This window comes from Saimiri boliviensis, chromosome 7 (assembly GCF_048565385.1).
Source record: "Saimiri boliviensis isolate mSaiBol1 chromosome 7, mSaiBol1.pri, whole genome shotgun sequence".
Lineage (NCBI taxonomy): Eukaryota > Metazoa > Chordata > Mammalia > Primates > Cebidae > Saimiri > Saimiri boliviensis.
The window spans coordinates 119,950,325-119,971,402 of NC_133455.1; the positions used below are offsets into that span (position 1 = coordinate 119,950,325).

Below are 21,078 nucleotides of genomic sequence, written 5' to 3' on the forward strand. Positions count from 1 at the left end.
GTGAGCTGTGATTGTGCCACTGCCCTCCCTCCAGCCTGGGTGACAGAGCAAGACCCTGTCTCAAAAAAAAAAAAAAAAAAAAAAAAAAAAAGGTGTATTTGGCTCTCTGTCTTTTGCATGCATACTCTCTTGCCTTTCTGCCTTCTGCCATGGGATGACACACAAAAAATTTTTTACCAGAGATGGACTCCTTGCCCTGGATTTCCCAACCTCCAAAACTGTAAGAAATAAATCTCGGCTTCTTATAAATTACCCATCTCAGGTGTTTTGTTGTGGTAACACAAAATGAACTAAGCCAGTAGTCTGTGTCCCTCTGTTTTTATAAGCATTGGCAGAGACAAGACTACTGATGCCAGATATTCTCATATTTTCGCTACCATGGACCTCTCATCTGCTGGCAAAGCTGACAGGCAAGTTCATAGGATATAGATTACCAGAGAAGAGAGAACTGGACAGAGATGAAAATCTGCTTATCTGCAGAAGGTTCCCCTCAAGCTTCAACTGAGTACTAGTCAGTGCATATGTGTGAGAACACTGAGGTGAGGGAAAGAACCATTCAAAATGATCGACAGTAATGGTGCTGACATACTGGGACAATAATCTCAAGATTCACCAGGCATTAGGCAGAGTATGCAGAAGGGCATTTCCTCAGTAATGGGAAATAATTATCCCTAGACTGAGCACACTTCTGGTCCTACCTAACAAATCTTTTATTTTTTTTTTAATATATTTTTTATTTTACTTTTTTCTTTTTTTTTATTGCATTTTAGGTTTTGGGGTACATGTGAAGAACATGCAAGATTGTTGCATAGGTACACACATGGCAGTGTGATTTGCTGCCTTCCTCCCCTTCACCTATATCTGGCATTTCTCCCCATGCTATCTCTCCCCAACTCCCCACCCCCCACTGTCCCTCCCCTGTTTCCCCCTAACAGACCCCAGTGTGTGATGCTCCCCTCCCTGTGTCCATGTGTTCTCATCCTACCTAACAAATCTTAAAAGCAAGACATAAAAAGATCAAGTAACTTCACTGGTCCCAGAACAGAGCTCAAGAATATTCATAGAAATATGAAATTGGCTTGGTGTGGTGGCTCACACCTGTAATCCCAGCACTTTGGGAGGCCAAGGCAGGCAGATCACAAGATCAGGAGTTCAAGACCAGCCTGGCCAACAGCGTAAAACCCTGTCTCTACTAAAAATACAAAAATTAGCCAGGCATGATGGCACAGGAGGCTGAGGCAGGAGAATCACTTGAACCCGGGAGGTGGAGGTCATGGTGAGTTGAAATCACATCACTGCACTCCAGCCTGGGCAACAGAGCAAGAATTCATGTCAAAAAAATAAATAAATAATAATAATAAGAAGAAATATGAAATTATCCAGCAACCCATAAAGCAAAAATATTACCAGGTCTGGTATTCAATCAAAAATTACCAGGAGAGCAAAGAATCAGGAAAATGTTACTCATAACAAGGAGATTAATACATCAATTGAACCTTACCCATAATTTACACAGATGTTAGAATTAGTAGATGAGGATATTTAAAAATTATTATAACTGTATTGCCTGTGTTCCAAAAGTTAGGGACATAAAAGATATTGAAAAAGACCCAAATAAAACTTCTGGACATGAGCACTACAATGTGTGAGATATTTTAAAAATACATTGAATGGAATTAATGTTAGTAGGCAGAGCAAAAGAAAAAATTAGTGAACTTTAACTATAGTAGAAACTATCCAAAATAAAAACACAGAGAGAAAAAAGAAATCTTTTGCCTGGTGCAGTGGCTCATGCCTGTAATACCAGCACTTTGGGAGACCGAGGTGGGTGGGTTGCCTGAGGTCAGAAGTTCAGGACCAGCCTAGCCAACATGGTGAAACCCTGTCTCTACTAAAAGTACAAAAATTAACTGGGTGTGGTGAGTGCCTGTAATCCCAGCTACTTGGGAGGCTGAGGCAGGAGTATCACTTGAACTTGGGAGGTAGAAGTTGCAGTGAGCTGAGATTGTGCCACTGCACTCCAGCCTGGGTGACAGAGTGAGACTCCATTTCAAAAAAAGAAAAGAAAAGAAAATTATAAAAAAAAAAAAAAAAAAAAAAAAAAAAAAAAAGAACAGGTATGCATAAGCGGTGAGACAGTGTCAAACAGCTTAATGTAATTGGAGTCTGTAAAAGAAATAAAAGGGTGAGAAAAAGCTTGAAGAAATAATGGCTAAAAAATTTACAAATTTTATGAAAACTATCGACCTACAGAGCCAATAAGTTCAACAACACCAAGACAAAAGAAAAAGAAAAAGAAAAAAACTAGTCCAACGCACATCATAATCACATTACTTAAACCAAAATGTCGAGTTTTTAAGGGAAAATCCTTAAAAGTCATCAGAGAAAAAGGACACATGTACAAACAAACAAAGATAAAAATAACATCAAATGTCTTATTTAAAACAATGCAGAAGAGAAGATAGTGATAAGGAAGCACATTTGTTAAAGTACTAAAGGGCAGGGGGGAAAAAGCTGTCAACATGGAATTCTATACCCAACAATAATACTGTTCAAAAATGAAATCACTACTTCTTAAGACACGTGAAACCTGAAAGGATCCGTAACAAGCATACTGAACTATAAGAAATGTTAAAGAAACTCCTTCAGGGAAAGTGAAATGACGTCACCAGATAGAAATGTGAATCTACACAAAGTAATAAAGAACTTTAGAACTAGTAATTACATAGGTAAACAGATAGAATGTTTTTCTTATTATTCAAATATTTTTAAAAGATAATTGACTGGCTAAACAAAAATAAAAACAATGTAATATGGATTTTGTAACGTATAAAAAATGTACAATGAGAGCACAAAGGTCAGGAGGAGAAAAATGAATTTGTAACATTTTAAGGTTCTTATCTATAAAGCGGTACACTCTCCTTGAAGATAAATTGTGTTAAGTTAAAGATGTATACTACAAAGTTTAAAACAATCACTAAAATATCACAACAAAGTTACAGCTAATACGGCAACAAAAAAGAAGAAAACTAGCAATGGAATAATAAAACATATTCAGTTATTCCAAAAGAAAGCAGGAGGAAAGAAAAGGGGGAAAACAAGTAACTGAGAAGACAAATAGAAAAAAATAATAATAAGATGATAGAGTTAAACCTAATTATATGGATAATTGTATTAAATTCAGACAATCTAAATATCCCAAATAAAAGGCAGGGATTATTAGATTGGCTTTTAAAACATGGACAAGACCCAACTATATGCTGTCTCTAAAAATGCACTTCGAGCTCTCCTCGCCGCTCCGGCTCCGCTGCCTCTTAGCGGCAGCTGTGACTGCGCGCGGGACTCCGAGCCGCTTCTTGGCCAGTGTCCCCACCACGGACTGGGTCGCGCTATGCGCAGCAGCTGCCGCGGCGGCGCCAGGGAGTTCGTGGAACGGGAGGTGATCGACTTCGCCCGACAGAACCCAGGGGTCGTAATATATGTGAACCCGCGTCCGTGCTGCGTGCCCAGAGTAGTGGGCACCTTAACCCGGCCGTGCGCAAGGAGAGCATCCACTGCAGATTGGTAGAGGAGATCTCGGCGCTGGTGCAGAAGCGGACCACCCAGTCGGGCTTGGATGTGATCCGCATCCGCAAGCCCTTCCACACCGACAAACCTAGCATCCAGGGCCAGTGGCACCCCTTCAACCAACAAATCGACCACGTTCCACGGGCTACGCCCCCGAGAGGTCCAGGATCCTACCGCAGCCCAGCTGCAAGCACAGTGAAGAGTTGCGCCACCAGCTCCAACCTCAGGCTTTGGTCTAGTTCTCCAGTAGAGGTGGTTCTTCCTCTCTGGGAGTCAAGCCCAGGTAGACAAACGGAACCCATTAGTGGGGAAGCTGACACAGGTTCTGCTTGGGATAAAGAAGAGCTGCCTATTTCCAGTGCCTGCTTCTGGGGGCAGTGACCGTTGTGAACCTTAATTTTTAGCCAAGTGGCATCCCTAAAACCTGAGATGAGGAAGACTTCAAAGTGTTTTCCAGGGCCCTTGTTTTTGAAGTCCAAATTGATAATAATGATCTCAAAATACAATGCGAGGTCTCAAGGCAGGCTTCTGAGGAATCCCTGATATCTTCTTGGTACAACAGCTGAGCTATAGAGAGCTTTTCTCTGTTGTGATGGACTAGGCACTTAATATCTGTGTGAATGTTTGTTTAAGGATTTATAAAACCGAGGTTAATAAACTTACCTAAGGTCATTTCAGGTCTTACTTCAAAATGTGTGCATATGTTAAGCCCAGGCCCCAAATTTCATTGTTTAAAAATAGAGGCAGAACATATAACAACCATCAGGGTGGTTAGTATCAAAGGCCATGTGGTTAATATAGGCCTGACTCCTGAATGGGAGAAGGGAGTGATTCTCAGCCCAAGCCCTGGGTAACAAGCTTTCTCTGGTCTTAGCTATATACGTCTCCTTCCCCCAGGGCCCCGCTTGGTGCAGAAATAAAATCTATGTCCCTTGAGCCAGCTGGTAGCGGGGTGCTGAGAACCATGGGCAAGGGCAGGAAGGCTGACTAGTGAGTATTTTCTAGGCTTAGATTTTTTTCATTTTTTACTTTTAAAGAGGGGAATGGTGGGGAAATGAAAGGAAATAAAAATCTAGAAACGCTTGTAAAAAAAAATGCACTTCAAATAAAAAAGATATGAACAGGTTAAAAGTAAAAGGATAGAAAAGATATACCATGCTAATACTACTCAAAATAAATCTGGAGAGTTTATCTTAATGTCACACAAAGTAAATTTCAGAGCAAAGAATATTTCCAAGGGTAAAGAAGGTAATTTCATAATGATTAAAGGGTCAATTAATCAATCAGTATTTTAAATGCATATTTACTTAATAACAAAGCTTCAAAATACATGAAGCAAAAACTGGCAGAACTACAAAGAGAAATATATAAGTTAATTCCTGATAAATGTTAAAGATTTTAATAGCCCTCTCTTAATAATTTATAGAATAAATATACAGAAAATCAGTAAGGATATAAAAGATTTGAAAATCCTATCAACCAATTCAACTTAGTTAACATTTATTGAATATTCTATCCAACAGTCCAACAGCAGAATATACATGAGTTTCAAGTGAACATAAAATATTCTACCAAGATAGGCCCATATCCTAGACCACAGAACAAATCTCAGTAAGTTTAAAAGGATCCAAGTCACAAAAAATTGATTCTCTGACTAAATAGAAATCTTTTAGAGAAAGACATTAGGAAAATTTCCACATATTTGGAAATTAGGTAACACATTCCTAAATAGCCTATGAGTCTATTGAAGTAATCAAAAGAGAAATTAGAAAGTATCTTGAATGGAGTGAAATGAGTATCAAAATTTGTGGGACGCTGCTAAAGCAGTACTTAAGACATTTATTAAATTATAAAAGAAAAAGGTTTCAAATCAATTTCCTCAGTTTCCACCTTAAGAAGTGAGAAATTAGGCTGCTCTCAGTGACTCGTGTCTGTAATCCCAGCACTTTGGGAGGCTGAGGCGGGTGGATCACCTGAGGTCAGGAGTTCGAGACCAGCCTGGCCACCATGGTGAAACCCCGTCTCTACTAAAAATACAAAAATTAGCCAGGCATGGTGGCAGGCACCTGTAAGCCCACCTACTCAGGAGGCTGAGGCAGAAGAATTCCTGGCACCTAGGAGGCGGAGGTTGCAGTGAGCCGAGATAGTGCCACTGCACTCCAGTCTGGAAAACAGAAAGAGACTCTGTCTCAAAAAAAAAAAAAAAAAGAGAAATTGTTGCTGAAATGAGGATATGGTTTAAAAAAAAAAAAGATAGAAACAAATGAGAAGGATAAGAGCAAATAAAAGCCAGAGTAAGTCAAAGGAAATAAAAATCAGAGTGGAAATCAATAGAATAGAAAACAGAAAAACATTAGAGAAAAATCAATGAACCAAAAGCTGGTTCTTTGAGATAATAAAGTTGATAAAATTTTAGAAGATACAAATTATCAGCATGACAAATGAGCTGTATCATCAGTAAAGGTATTAAAACAATAATACGAAAATATATGAAGAACTTTATGCCAGTAAGTGCAATGATTTAGGTAAAATGAAAAAATGTCTCAAAAAAACACTAACTAACAGAGTCCACTAAAACGAAATAGATAATCTGAATAGCCCTATAGGTATTAAGGAAAATTAGGAATAAACAACCATAAAATAAAATGTGGGAAATAATGCCATTATAATAGCCTCAAAAATATGAAATACTTAGGCATACATCTGGCAAAAGTTGTGAAAGATAAAAGGTACAGTCACAACTACAAAACATTGCTGGGAGAAATTAATGAAGAACAAAATAAATCCATATTCAAGATCAGAAGACTAAATATCCAAAATGTCAATCCTTTCCAAATTGATCGACAGATTTACTACAATCCTAATCAAAAACAAAACAGGCTTTTTTTGTAGAAATTCTCTCAAAAATTCATCTGAAAATGCTAAGGACCCAAAATAGCAACAGAGTGAGATCCCATCTCAAAAAAAGAAAAGGAAAATTGCAAGACACAGAATAAAAAAAAAGTATTTGTGAAATGCATTTCTGATAAAGGAGTTGTATGTTAGAATATATGAAGACGGCCAGGCACAGTGGCTCACGCCTGTAATCCCAGCACTTTGGGAGCCTGAGGTAGGTGGATCATGAGGTCAAGAGATCAAGACCATCCTGGCCAACTTGGTGAAACCCCGTCTCTACTAAAAGTACAAAAAATTAGCCAGGCATGGTGGTGCGTGCCTGTAGTCCCAGCTACTCAGGAAGCTGAGGCAGGAGAATTGCTTGAAATGGGAAAACAGAAGTGGCAGTGAGCCGGGATCGAGCCACTGCACTCCAGCCTGGCGATTGAGCTAGACTCTGTCTCAAAAAAAAAAAAAAAGAAAGAAAGAAAGAAAATAGAATATATGAAGACATCTCAATAACAAGGGATAAACTACTGATACACAAAAACTATAATCGCAAAATAATTATGCTGTATCATAATCATCAACATACTGTATGATTCCATTTATATAATATTCTAAGAAATGCAAACTTATGCATAGTGGTATCACAATTATCATAATTATCAACATACTGTATGATTCCTTTTATATAATATTCTAAGAAATGCAAACTAGTCTAGTTTAAGTGTAATTCTCGGTTGCACTGGCATGCGATGGCCGCAGTGAAGTTGGGAGGAAGAATTAGAGACAGGAGAGACAGTTTTGGGGGTGACGGACATGTTCATTATCTCAGTTTTGGCAGTGGTTTCATGGGCATACACATATGTCAAAATTTATCAAAGTATACACTTTATGTGTGGTTTATTGTAAGTTAATGGGGAACCCAGTTCTCCAGTTCTTCACTTTCCACTTCTCAAGGTTGTAATCTACACATCTATAATTCAGGCACTAAGGGGACACTCGATTACAAGGACAAAGAAGGAAAGGTAGCAAATAATTCAGCCCAAGAGGTCCATAAATCAATCCAAGATTTGCTGAGCAGGAGGTAAAACAGAAAAGAGCTAACCCAGCAGCTGACGGGAACAGTCACTGTGGAGCCCCAAGTCCAGAAAGAAACAGCTATGGGCCCAGCCCAAGCCCCTCCCCATGTTCATGCTGCCTGTTCTTTCTCCATAAACCAGGCCAATGTTTAACTGCACTGGACCCATGGTCAGCTTCTCCCGCCTCCTCTGCCTCGCTGAGCATCTTGACAGCCTGCCAAGAGGGACAAAGTCCATACCTGCAAGGAGAAATTACTGGCCCTATAAGTATGAGAGGGGTCGGGGTGGGAGGGAGCCCAAGATGGGCTAGGTACAGACTGGGGAGTCCTGAAGAACATTCTGCCTCTTCCCCTCCCCAGGCACCACCATCAAAGATGAATTTAGTCCTTGGGTGGGAAGTGGAGTTCACAGTTACCTGCACCCGCATATTATCTATACTAGTCTCCTCAAAATTCTAAAACGTGCTAGCATTTTCTCCGTGAGTTGCCAGAGACCACATCCCTCTCCCGGAAAGGAATCACTCCCAGCCCGCTTTCTCAAAAGGAGCATGCTCTGTGGTGTCCCTTGTAATGTTCCAGCCAATTTCTTAAGGCGTAAGCTGACGGTCTTCCGCTTGAGCAACAGAAGAGTGAGAAGCATCCGTGAGGAGTTCTGTGCTGTCCTCGGCATGAACCTGTCCCACAGTGGGCCTGAGTCATTAACTGCACTTGGTAGCACGTTGTCACGTCCCGCTACACTAACCATTGCTTTTATATGAACAAAAGAAAAGTGCTTCTTATTTCTCCTGATTCTCTATTATCTATCGACAGCATAGGGCTGATGGCTTTCCTTGCTGCCAAGGGAATCCTCTTTGCGTGGGCATCCCCGTGCACCCTCTTTACAGGCTGGAACTGAGGCATCCTTCCCCTCCAGGCCCTTCTGAGAGTTCCTGCTGTGTACCTCCGGCCATGGCCTCACATGGGGACTCCAGTGCCAGACATTCTGGGTGTTGAGCAAGCCGGTCTGCCAGCAGCCAGGGTCCAGGCAGTTGGAGAGGTCTGAGCTGAAGGCCCGTGTTCTGAAGCACCCAGGACCCGGGTATTGGAAGACCGAGGCTCTGAAGAGGAGTTGGAGGAGACAGGGAGGAAGAGAGGGCCTGTCCTCACAAACGGTGGTGTCCAGCTGGTGTCCTGAGACTAGCAGAAAAAGCAAAGCTTCTTGGCATAGGTAACTTCTGCCCCTAGTGACATTTCAGCAACCTGGACTTCGAAATTAACTGAAAATGTTGGCAGTTTTCTCATCTGGGCTGAGATAGGTGGGAAGGTGATTTGAACTCCCTGCTGGCTGTGGAGAGTCCCATCACCAGATCCTCTCCCGCCACCTTCTTCCCACGTCACGCCTCCTGCATTATCCAGCATCTCCTCGTCCCACGACTGGAGCTTTAGGTGGGCAGGCCCTAACAGAAGGCCCTATTTGCTTTCCCTCCTGGCAGGTGAGGGGGGAGGGCTGGAGGAGTAGTTCAAATGTACAGCTTCTTCAGCCGCCTCTCCAGCTCAGGGCCTCATCCCCGAGGCTGCCGTGCCACTGGGCACACTGTTACTTCTACTCGGGGCTCACAGGGGCCTCCCCCCGCCCAGGAGGGAAATACCCAAGGAAGGGGTGGATTTTACCTACTCCCACATTTTGCCCCAATAACCCACATTTACTATTTCCAATTCTTTTCTCCCCATCTCCCTCATTATCTTAAATCCATTTCAATCAGTCGTTGCCCCCAGCCCTCCACTGTAACCACCCTTATCAAGGTTGCCAATGACTTCCAAGCTGCTAAAACCAACCATCAATTTCCTTTCCTCATTTTCTTAACCCGTCTGCAGCCTTTGCTGTGGTTCATCTCTCGCTCCTCCCTGATATAATTTTATCACTTGGCTTTCCAAAATCCTTCCTTCTCTTGCTTTTCATCCTACTTTACCAGCTTCTCATTCTCTGTCTCCTCTGCTGGTTTCTCGTCTTCTCCCAGACCCACCAGAGGTCCGTCCTTTCTTTTCTCATACCATCAAAATGCTAATGATGCCCAAATACACACCTCCAGCCAGATCTCGCTCACAAACTCCAAACTCACATTCTATCGCCTAGTTGCCATTTCTACTTGAACATCTAATAGAAACCTCAGCTCAACATTCCAAAATCCACCCCCTTATTTTCCCTTCAAAACCTGCTCCTAGGAGAGAGATCCAAGATGGCTGATCACTAGCAGCTCGGGATTGTAACTCCCAGTGAAAGCACAAAGAACGAGAGGACGCCACACCTTCACATGAATTCTTGTTGCTCACGCACCAGGAGATTCCCAGCGGAGGAGCCCCACGGGTCGCCAGCGCGACTCTTGTGACCGGCGAGGCGGTTTTGCCGGCGCCTCGGAGCGTCGGTTCTTGGTGCAGAGTCAGAAAAGCACCATCAATCTTAATGCCGCTGATTTAGTCGGTGAAGTGGGTTGCTCAGATTTCGGCGCTGAGAATCAATAAGTTGGACGTCCACTCAGAAAACCAATTACAAAGACGGTAAATACAAAGACCACAGATGGATAAATTTATAATGAAGGGAAGAAAACAGCTAAAAAAGGCTGAGAATACCCAAGATCAGAACGCCTCTCCCTCAGCGGGGGATCACGGTTCCTCATCAGCAACGGAACAAGGCTTGATGGAGAACGAGTGTGTTCCAATTACAGAAGCAGGCTTCAAAATGTGGATAATGAGAAACTTCTGTGAATTAAAAGAACTTGTTTTAACCCAATCTAAAGTAACTAAGAACTTTGAAAAAAGACTTGACGAAATGTTAACAAGAATACACAATTTAGAGAGGAATATAAGTGAATTGATGGAGTTGAAAAACACAATAGGAGAACTTCGTGAAGTATGCACAAGTTTTAACAGCCGAATTGATCAAGCAGAAGAAAGGATATCAGAGGTCGAAGACCAACTCAGTGAAATAAAACAAGAAGACAAGATTAGAGAAAAAAGGATAAAAAGGAACGCGCAAAGTCTCCAAGAAATATGGGACTACGTGAAAAGACCTAATCTATGCTTGATAGGTGTACCTGAATGTGACGAAGAGAATGAATCCAAGCTGGAAAATACGCTTCAGGACATTATTCAGGAAAATTTTCCCAGCCTAGTAAGGCAGGATAATATTCAACTCCAGGTAATACAGAGAACACCACAGAGATATTCCTCAAGAAGAGCAACTCCAAGGCACATAATCGTCAGATTCACCAGGGTTGAAATGAAGGAGAAAATACTAAGGGCAGCCAGAGAGAAAGGTCAGGTTACCCACAAAGGGAAGCCTATCAGACTTACAGCAGATCTCTCAGCAGAAACCCTACAAGCCAGAAGAGAGTGGGGGCCAATATTCAACATCCTTAAAGAAAAGAACTTTCAACCCAGAATTTCACATCCAGCCAAACTAAGCTTCACAAGTGAAGGAAAAATAAAGTTTTTTGTGAATAAGCAAGCACTCAGAGATTTCATCATCACCAGGCCTGCTTTACAAGAGCTTCTGAAAGAACCACTGCACATAGAAAGGAACAAACAGTATCAGCCTTTCTAAAAAAATTATCAAAAAGAGCATCGATATAATGAACAATTTACATCAACTAATGCACAAAATAGCCAGCTAATATTAAATGGCAGTATTAAACTCACATATATTATTATTAATTCTAAATTTAAATTGACTAAATCCCCCAATCCAAAGACAGACAGGCAATTTGAATAAAAAGCTAAAACCCATCAGTATGCTGCATCCAGACCCATCTCACATTCAAGGATACACAAAGACTCCAAACAAGGGATGGAGAAGGATTTACCAACCATACAGAGAGCTAAAATAAATAAATAAAAAGCAGAAGTTACAATTAAGCAACAAAGATCAAAAGAAGCAAAGAAGGACATTATATAATGATAAAAGGATCAATGCAACAACAAGAAGAGCTAAAGATCCTAAATATATATGCACCCAATACAGGAATACGCAGACATACAAGACTTATAATGAGACTTAGACTCCCACATAATAATAGTGGGAGACTTCAACATTAATATTAGACAAATCAGTGAAACAGAAAATTAACAACGATATCCAGGACTTGAACTTAGATCTGGAACAAGTAAATGTAATTAACATTTATAGAACTCTCCACTTTAAATACACAAAATATACACTCTTATGAGTACCACATCATATCAACTTAGAAGTTTAAACGAAATCTTGGTTGGCTCCTTGTTTGTTATTCTCTTCCCTCATTTTCTTTTATATCTCCATTATTAAGGACAATTATAGGCATACCCATATTTAGATTGCATTCTAGCCCGGGCAATAAAGCAATACCCCCATCCTCTCTCCCTCTTCCTCTTCTTTATTCTTTTTTGAAAAAAAAAAAAAAAAAAAAAAAAAAAAAAAAAAAAAAAAAAAAAAAAACCTGCTCCTCTAGGGCTAGGCACAGTGGCTCATGCCTGTGCCTTTGGGAGGCTGAGGTGGGCAGATCACTTGAGGCCAAGAGTTTGAGACCAGCCTAGCCAACATGGTGAAACCCCGTCTCTATGTAAAAATAATAAAACAACAACCACAAAAAACCCTCGTGGCCTCTCATGGCTTCCACACCTCAGCAAATGGCAACTCCTTCCTTCCAGTCTCTCGGGTGAAAACTCTTGGTTTGTTTAGATGGGTGATAGCCGTGGAGGGGCTGAGAAGTGATCGGATTCTGCACATCTTGTGGGGGGACTCTAGTCCCAGGCATTCTGAGTGCTAAGTTACTCACTCTGCCAGCAACCAGGGTCCAGGGAGCTTCAAGGACCTGGATGTTTGGGTAGAGTCAGTTCTTATGAGAGCTGGAGAGACTTAAGGATGACCCCAAGATTTTTGCCTGATAACTGGTCACCTTCTGTCCTCACTCCCCTATACTGAGCTCTCAACATAGCAGCTAGAGAGATTATTTTAAAATGTAAGATTACTGCTGCTCAAAACCCTGCCCTGCATCTGAATGTCACTAGAGTAAGAGCTGAAGTCTGAGAGTGGCCGATCTGCCATACCTGATCTGCCCCTCCCTGTCCCCAGCCCATTTGCTTCGCTGACCTCCCTTTCTGTTCACTTGCCCAGCTCCAGCCTTGAGTTCTCCTCAAACAAGCCAGCCAGGCTCTGGCTTTGTTTAAACTTCTGTTTCCTCTGCCTGGAGAAAAGCACTCCCCCCCGGACCCCCGCCCAACAGCAGTCACATGGCCAGTTCTGTCACTCCTGGCAAGCCTTTGCTCAAATGCTCTTAATGGCCACCCTTTTAAAAACTGCCACCACCCACACCCCAGATTCTGTATCTCCTTTACCCAGCTCTCCTGGTTCTTTTCCGGTAGCACTCCCTAGTTCTGGAATGCCATCTAATTTACTTATTTATCCCATTTACTGTTTGGTGTTGGTCTCCCTCCTCTAGAATGTATGCCCTGTGAGGACAGGGATTTGGTCTGTTTTGTTTCTAGATGTATCCCAACCACCTGGAATGATTCCTGGCATAAGCTACGTACTCAGTAAGTATTTGTTGGTGAACAATACAGTCAGGCTCAGGGCTTGGCTGGGTATACACAGAGGCAACTGAAAGAGACTGGAAATTCAGTAGGATGAAGCACCTGCTTGGGGGTGGATCAGCCACAGGTCCTGGACAGCAGGGAGATTACTTACCTGGGAGACAACGGAGGTGGGCACCCCTCTCACTCACCTCCCTAGAAGCCTCCCTGTTGCTTCTGATTTCAGATGGGCTTCTTCGGATCACTTTCTCAGCTTCCCTGCCTTTTGACTATGGTTTTCAACTGTTTGTCCGTGTTCTATCATAGCCTTGCCTCAGCCCTTTCCCTGCTCTGGAACTTGCTTCAAATTAGATCTACCAAATGTTGATGCTGGAGGAAACCAAAGAAGATGTCACTTATATTTTTAGTTTGGAACTAAAATCATGCTTTGAGGACTTCTTCATCCCTGAGCTTCTCACTAAACAAATACTACTACAGTCAAATTCCTTGACTACCCTCCCCTTTCCACCAAGCACAAAACCAGCTACTCGGAGCTGTGAATTTAAAGAAAGGGCCCAGAAGTAGGATACATTGCCGGAGGACAGCCCACCCTGGAGTACCCCAGCATCCTCTCCAGGGCTTGCTCAGAACACTCTTCCCATGCAGAGCCCAGGCCCTAATCTGAGAACAGCGAGTTCAAATAAAAGCACTAAACCAGGAGGAAAGGGGTGGAAGCGATCTACAGGGTCTCTCCATTCTCCCCAGCCTTCTTCCCACATCAGCAGCAAAGGGTTCTCTCGGGAACAGGCAAAGAGACAGGAAGATGAAGTTTAAGGGCGCAGTCTCTGTAGGAGTTTGCTTTGCCTGGGAAGTGAGAGGAGTTAACTGACGGCAGAAAGGTTAAACTGCTGGGAACGCCAAAAGAAAAAACAGAAAAATAGGCAGGTCTAGGTTCCTCTACTGACCACACACATTCTTCATCAGCCCACTTCCCTCTGCAGGGGAGCTGTTTCACTAACCCAGCCGGTGGCCCTGGGTGACTCATGCCCTCCAGAGCAAACCTGGGCCCCTGCCTGCAGCTCCCCAGTCCTCAGGACACTCCCCTCCGGCTGCTGTCATCCATCAGCGAACGGAAGAGGAGTGCTCAGGCCCTGCACTCCATAAGGGAAGAAGTCACGGGTAGGTGGTGTAAGAGTTAAACAGAGAGAACTTGACTGGATGGCAGGACTCCCAGACTTGCCGGGACCCTCCACTGGAATCAGCGTGCTGGAAGGCAGGCTCTACCCGCAGAGAAGGAGACCGCAGCCGCCACCCTGCTGCTCCACCTCCCCACACAGGACCCACATGAACAACCAAGGGCCGTGAGCGCTCTTTTCCCACACAAGACACAGTCAGCACATTCCCAGGCCCACACAGACTCACCAAGGAGCCCTGGGACCCAAACATTGCCAGACAAAGGACTGGGAGAGCCCCTTATCCCCCATGCTCCAGTCACTGCTCCCCTCCACTTTCCCCTGCCAGCCAGTGGTTTGCATGAGACCTGGAAGGCACTCGCTCCCACCTCTTCGTGCCATTCCTGCTAATTCTCAGGCCAACCTTTACCCAATTCCAGAGAGGCTTGGGGAAAGCTGCTCACCTCCTAATCTCTCCACCACGTGAGGAGCTAAGCTGGTTACTAGGTTCCAGACCTAGAGTCCAAATGCCAGCTTAGTCCCCAAGTCTCCTGCTTTTGCCCTGGGCCGGCTCTGTCTCTCCTGATTCTCCAAAGGGAGGGTGCTCAAGCCTAAATTCCTTAACAAGCCTGTGGAACATCCAGCACTAGATAAAAAGTGAGTAGACCTTCCCTCTTCCCTCACAGTGCAAACTGAGCAAAGTCCTGTGATTTCAGGCCACCGGCCAGAAATTCCTAGGAAGAAGGGACACATCAGCTCATTCCCATCCTTCTGGAAACATTCAAGTGAACCTCCAACGCAGGGCCAATCCCCAGTTGCCACAGACCTGGGACCCAGACTCCATGGGCCCGGGGCATCTCTCTTGTGTTCTCCCCCGGCCCCAACCCCTCCACTCTGTATTGAAGGCTTTCTGTCTCCAAAATCATGGTGAGACTGAAGCTGGATGCATTCAGCAGCTCCTACTCACCTACAGAAGGGTTGGTGTTGCATTAAAGGGCCTCAAGTCCTGTGGCCCACGAACTTGCCACTCCTCTCATCATTTCCCCTGGTGACCTACCTCTGTCTTCCACATTCCTCCAGGTGCCATGCGGTCTCACTACAAAATCAGACCTGGGAGACCCAGCCCCATAAGCTTTACCCATCAGCAAGGGGATATTCCTAACCCACTGGCCATCATACAAATACGAGCGGAAAGCTTCTGCTCATATTTCTACGATACCATGTTAAAACAGAAAGAGCCCTGGGCTAGTCATGTAACCTCTCTTGGTCTTAGTCTCTTACAGAGAGTCCTTAATGACCTCTAAGGGTCCCTCTAACTCCAGAATTCTATGCATCTATGAAAGTCCCAGAGGGGCCATAAGCACAGGAGATGAAAGTATCTTCCTTCCGGGGTGGGTGGGGTGGCAAGAGGGCTCTCACCTCCCCCATTTTTGTAGCAGAGATAGGGAAACCTCCAGACGTTGCCTAAGCCAATGATCTCCCCGGCCACTGACAGCACAAACTCAATCTTGTTGTTCCAGTGCCCCCGCTCCAGGGTGCCATCTTCCTCCTTCTTTTCCATGACTGGATACGCTGGTTTTGTCTCTCCATTACTGGTTGTGCCTGAGACCCTGCTATCCATCCCACCTGGAAAACAAGTGGGATGCTCTGTTACTGTTGGGAACCCCAGAAGGAAAGCCCTCCTCCTCCTCCTCCTTTTACCAACAAATTCTTAAGGGAATGAATGCACTGGAAGAGGTGAATTTCCACTCGCTTCCCTGTAGACCCAGGCCCTCCTTAGCACCTCTCACTGGTAAAACTGGGTGACAGCCGCTACTGAGAATATATATTCCTTTCCTGTTTCAGGAAGAAAGGGTTGGTGCTGAAGGACAGCCTTTGCTTCCACTCTAAGGCCCTCTTGGGTTGAGGTTTGTGGACATGGAGGATCCTGTTCACCGGCCCCTGTGCTAAGTTCTCCCTGGCGCCCTGCGGTCAGCCTCGTCGGGATTCGCATGTGCTCCGGTCTCTTCCCTCTGTGTGCTGGGGAACGCTGAAAGGATGGGATATTACATGTCCTTAAAGCCACCAATTTCCCTTGCAGGAATTTACCCTAAGGAAATAACTGTGACTGTGAGTGAAAGGTGTAGCATTAGGATATTTATTGTTTACAACAGCGAAAAATCGGAAAGTACATAAAGGGTCAAAAATGACAGGTGTATTGATAAATTATGGCACACTCACATAACGGACATACAATCATTAAAACCTGTGTTACAGAAACAGGTATATCAACACAAAAGGAGGTTCACAATATATAGTAAAAGCAGTACATACAATATGATCTTGACAAACATTTTATATGTTTGTCAAATGCTTGACAAACATTTTATAAAGTCTGTATAGGCACGGAATGATTGCGATATCCACCAAAATGTTTCTCTTTCAGCAGCTGGATTACAGGAACATTTCCTTATCTATGTTTTCTACATTAACATCAAAGAATATGTTTTACTTTTGTCATATAAAAATGAAAGCCAGTTTTTTAAAGAATCCCGTCAAGGGATTGGGAGAGGTTGAGTGGAAAGAGGAATTGTGAAGAAGACGAGGTGATATGTCTAAGCACTCCTTCCATGTCTTTCTGAAATCAACATAAGGGAGGGATGAGCCATGTGCTCTTTTTCTTTTCTGGTGATGACAAATGCAGGAGTCTGTGACGGTAGAGAAGATGACATAAAATAAAAAGTCACAGTTTCAACCATTCACTCTCAGAAATGGCCCATTCCAGACCACTCCTGGGAGTGAGGATGGCTGGATGTGGCTCACATTAAGTCAGCAACTACTATAAACTAGGCACTTCACATACATTCATTTCATTTCATTCTCACTACAACCCTGAGATGTAAGCATTATTACCTCCACTTTATTAATAAGGAGGTTGCAGCTCAGAGAGGTTAAATAACGTGACTGCTGCTGCCACGTAGCTAGTAAATTGCACAGCCAGGACTTCCACCCACTCTGCCCCTGCTCTTTCAGTTCCACCCCTTTGACTATGTCGGCTGCCTCGTTTCATTGGCGTGTCTACTCTAAACATCTTCTAATGACTCTGCCTTGATTTTGCACAGTGGCCTCTTTTCTGGAGAAGTAGGCAGATGAACTTTTGTCTAAGCCTCAAGTATAGTTCATGTTAGCACAACTTTCTCAGCAGTAACTTCTTCTGGCCACAGACTCTCCTGTGGCTTGGACCCAGAAAGTTAGAAAGTCAGAGAACAGCAGGTATTATGTTTATTTGATAAATTAGGGAATGAGCTCCAAAGATTGTGGACTGGAAAGGAGAAACCCAAGTAACTGGTTCCAAGAAGGCTCCTTGGTCCTTTTGGAAAGGGTGTCTAAGGTGCTGATTGTGCTGGCCTCCCCTCCCTTTACCAGCTGACGGAACTCTCCCAGTGATGGAAAGCCTTCCCTTCTCCATCCTCCCAGACCCTACAAGAAACAGTAGCCCTTTTCTGGCTCCCTCAGCCTCATTAGAGCTGCTTCTCAGAGGTAGCATGTTGTGTCTGAAAGGCCATGAGCAGATGAGGCCAGGTTCAAACTTTAGTTTTTCTCGTACCAATGCCTGACTTCAGGGACATTAATGAATGACTCTGAGCCTTAGTTTGCTCATCTATAAAAGTGGGGATGATAGATAGGATATACTTAGATATAAGAATTAAATGAGGAAATGTACATATATATATACATATGCACTTAATAGAATAACAGGTACCCAAATTTTCATTTTCTTTCAGTCCCGTCAAAGAGTTGATCATTGTCTGATTTCTCAGAGAAGAAAGACTTTGTTGCTACAATGCCAATGAGCCCCAGCCCTAACAGCCGAAAAGATGGTGGTCCTGGCACCTCTAATTGCTCTGGTGTATTCTGTGCCGCAACTTTCACGATGGCTGGCCCAACCTTACTACCTTCTGTCAGCCCTGCTCTCTGCTGCCTTCCTGCTCATGAGGAAACTGCCACCACTCTGCAACGGTCTGCCCACCCAACGCAAAGATGACAATCTGTGTGACTTTGACTGGAGAGAAGTGGAGATCCTGATGTTCCTCAGTGCCATTGTGATGATGAAGAACCGCAGACCCATCACCGTGGAGCAATATATAGTCAACATTTTCATGTTTAGTAAAGTGGCCAATGCAATTCTTTTCTTCCACTTGGACATTCGCATGGGCCTTCTTTACGTCACACTCTGCATAGTGTTCCGGATGATGTGCAAACCCCCACTATATATGGGCCCTGAGAATATCAAGTACTTCAATGACAAAACCATTGATGAGGAACTAGAATGGGACAAAAAGGTCACTTGGATTGTGGAGTTCTTTGCCAATTGGCCTAATGACTGCCAATCATTTGCTCCTATCTATGCTGACCTCTCTCAAGTACAACTGCACAGGGATAAACTTTGGGAAGGTGGATGTTGGACACCATGCTGATGTTAGTACAGGGTACAAAGTGAGCACATCACCCCTCACCAAACAACTCCCTTCGCTGATCCTGTTCCAAGGTGGCAAGGAGTTAATGCAGCAGCCACAGATGGAAAAGAAGGGACGAGCTGTCTCAGACCATCTCTGAGGATAACGTGATCCGAGAATTTAACTTAAATGAGCTATACCAGCAGGCCAAGAAGCTGTCAAAGGCTGGAGACAATATCCCTGAGGAGCAGCCTGTGGCCCCAAGCCCCACCAGCATGTCAGATGGGGAAAGCAAGAAGGACAAATAAGACCCTCACCTTGGCAGTGCTTCCTGTCAATTCCAGGCTCCTTCCATAACCACAAGCCTGAGGCTACAGCCTTTTATTTATGTTTTCCATTTAGCTGTGACTGGGTGGGGCAGGGTGCTGCTTCTGATTTTTAAAGAGGCATCTAGGGAATTGTCAGGCACCCTACTAGAAAGCCTGCCATGCTGTGGGCCAACTGTTTCACTGGAGCAAGAAAGAGGTCTCATGGTGGAGGAGGAAATGGTTTCCCCCCAAGATTGGGCCAGTGTGTTAACTGCTTATCAATGATTCAGACACCTCCATGGTTTCTCCATGAAACTGTGGTTTTGAAGAGGGAGACCCAGGCATCTCGGATCAACTTCCAATTTTCATATGTGATTTCTAATACTGTAAACTGAAACCTTTTCATATGTAATTCCTGAGACTGTAAACCAAAACCCTTTTCATATGTAATTCCTGAGACTGTAAACCAAAACCCTTTTCATATGTAATTCCTGAGACTGTAAACCAAAACCCTTTTCATATGTAAAGCTATAAACCTAAGATTCTTCCACGTGTAACATCTGAAGTATAAGCCTATATAAAGGCAGAACCTTCCTTTGTTAGAGGAGCTTGGCTGTTGTGCAACTATGCCACCTTGCTCCCGGCCAAGTAAACCCTCCTTCCTCCTGTATTTGGTGTCTGAGAGATCCGTTTCCCACGGCCGCTCCTGCTACATTTTTGGTGCGTTGGCTGGGAAGCGAGTCTTGGATAGCAGACGGTGGGAAAAAGTCTCTTAGGTGGTTTGCCTAGCTCTGTGGAGCATCCCTGCAGGGGGACTACTGCCCGCTGGGGTGACATGACGCATCCTGAGAGTGCTCCTGGGCAGGTATTTGCCTGGTGGAAAAGCCTTGCCAGAGCAGAGCAGGGAGGCCCTGTAGTGTGGATCCACCCAGTGGCTGAACACTGAGGAGGAACAAGTATTGGGGGAAGTCCGGACCACTGAATTTGGTAAGATTGAACCTGGGAAAATAGCCCACCCCATTCTGGGTGGAAGCATGGCCTGACCACCCACGGGTGCCAGATCGGCACTTTTGAAGGTAGCTCTCTCTGTAGCTAACCTTGGAAGCTTTTTGCTTATGGTTTTGAATTGGAAGGAGAGCAACTGGATGTGTGTCTGTCTGTGTAGATGTGTCCACCGGACTCATCAGTCATAAAAGGTACCGGGCCCTTTAGGAAGGGCCTCATGCCTTGAGCAATTTGTAAGAATTAGAGACAGCCACATAAGGCTGAGTGAAGAAGCCTCTGGGCATTGTGAAAGGATTGAAGTGAATGTAAATCGGAGAGTGCTCTGTGCTGCATCTTGCTAGGCGGAAATGGGAACTGCTGTGAGTGAACTAACACTCTCCTAACTGTGGGAATTGTTTCTTTGAAGTGTTAATATGGGTCACTCCCATAACAAGGCCACCCCTTTAGAAACCATGCTGAAAATTTTCAAGAAGGGATTTAATGGGAATTATAAAGTAACTATGATACCAGAGAAATTAAGGGTTTTATGTAGGGAAGACTGGCCAGCATTTGAGGTTGGTTGGCCCCCAGAGGGGACCCTAGACAGGTCCCTTGTCTCCAAAGTAAGGCAGGAGGTTATATACAGTGAACTAGAACACCTCTATCAATTTCCATACATAGACTCGTGGTTGCAGTTAGTTTTAAACCCTCCGAAGTGGCTAAGAAAGCAGGCAGTGACTGTTTTAGTAGCCAAGGGACAGACTGCTAGAAACCACCATCCCCCTCGCCGCTGAGAGATGGGACTCCTAAGGTCCAGGCAGATTCAGCGGCAGGAACAACTCCCAAGGTTTTGGTCGACCCAGCATCAGAAGAGTTTTTGTCGATAATGCCGCCTCCTCCTCCTCCTCCTCCTCCTCCTCCTCCTCCTCCTCCTCCTCCTCCTCCTCAAGGACTCCTGCCCCAGGGCCGGAAGCCTTGGCATCCCCACCAGAGCTGCACACAGCTAAATCCCCCAGAGTAGATAAAAGAGAGTGTGGAAAAACTCCACCCATTGCTGCCCGCTTCCCAGAGGGAACTCCCCCTCTGGCAGCCCATCTGCTACCCAAGGCTGGGGTGCAGATGCCTTTGAG

At 44.2% G+C, this 21,078-nt stretch overlaps 1 protein-coding gene and 2 pseudogenes across 8 annotated transcripts in view; 2 read left to right on the forward strand and 1 right to left on the reverse strand.

The window, feature by feature from the left end:
• SLC6A13 (solute carrier family 6 member 13) overlaps positions 1 to 21,078 on the reverse strand; it is a 48,031-nt gene that overhangs the window by 20,104 nt on the left and 6,849 nt on the right. For 5 of the 8 annotated variants that reach the window (XM_003934463.4, XM_074403312.1, XM_074403310.1 and 2 more), the window contains exon 2: positions 15,640 to 15,846. The exons of 1 other annotated variant lie outside the window; for it this stretch is intronic. In XM_003934463.4, coding sequence (XP_003934512.1) covers positions 15,640 to 15,841 — 202 coding nt within the window. In that variant the 5' untranslated portion in view covers positions 15,842 to 15,846. Of the gene's footprint in view, positions 1 to 14,684; positions 14,892 to 15,639; positions 15,847 to 21,078 lie in introns of those variants that run through there. 2 more of the 8 variants (XM_074403314.1, XM_074403316.1) reach the window with 1 other exon arrangement.
• On the forward strand, positions 3,273 to 3,766 carry LOC104652423 (large ribosomal subunit protein mL43 pseudogene; annotated as a pseudogene).
• Positions 18,075 to 19,182, forward strand: LOC101033815 (thioredoxin-related transmembrane protein 2-like; annotated as a pseudogene).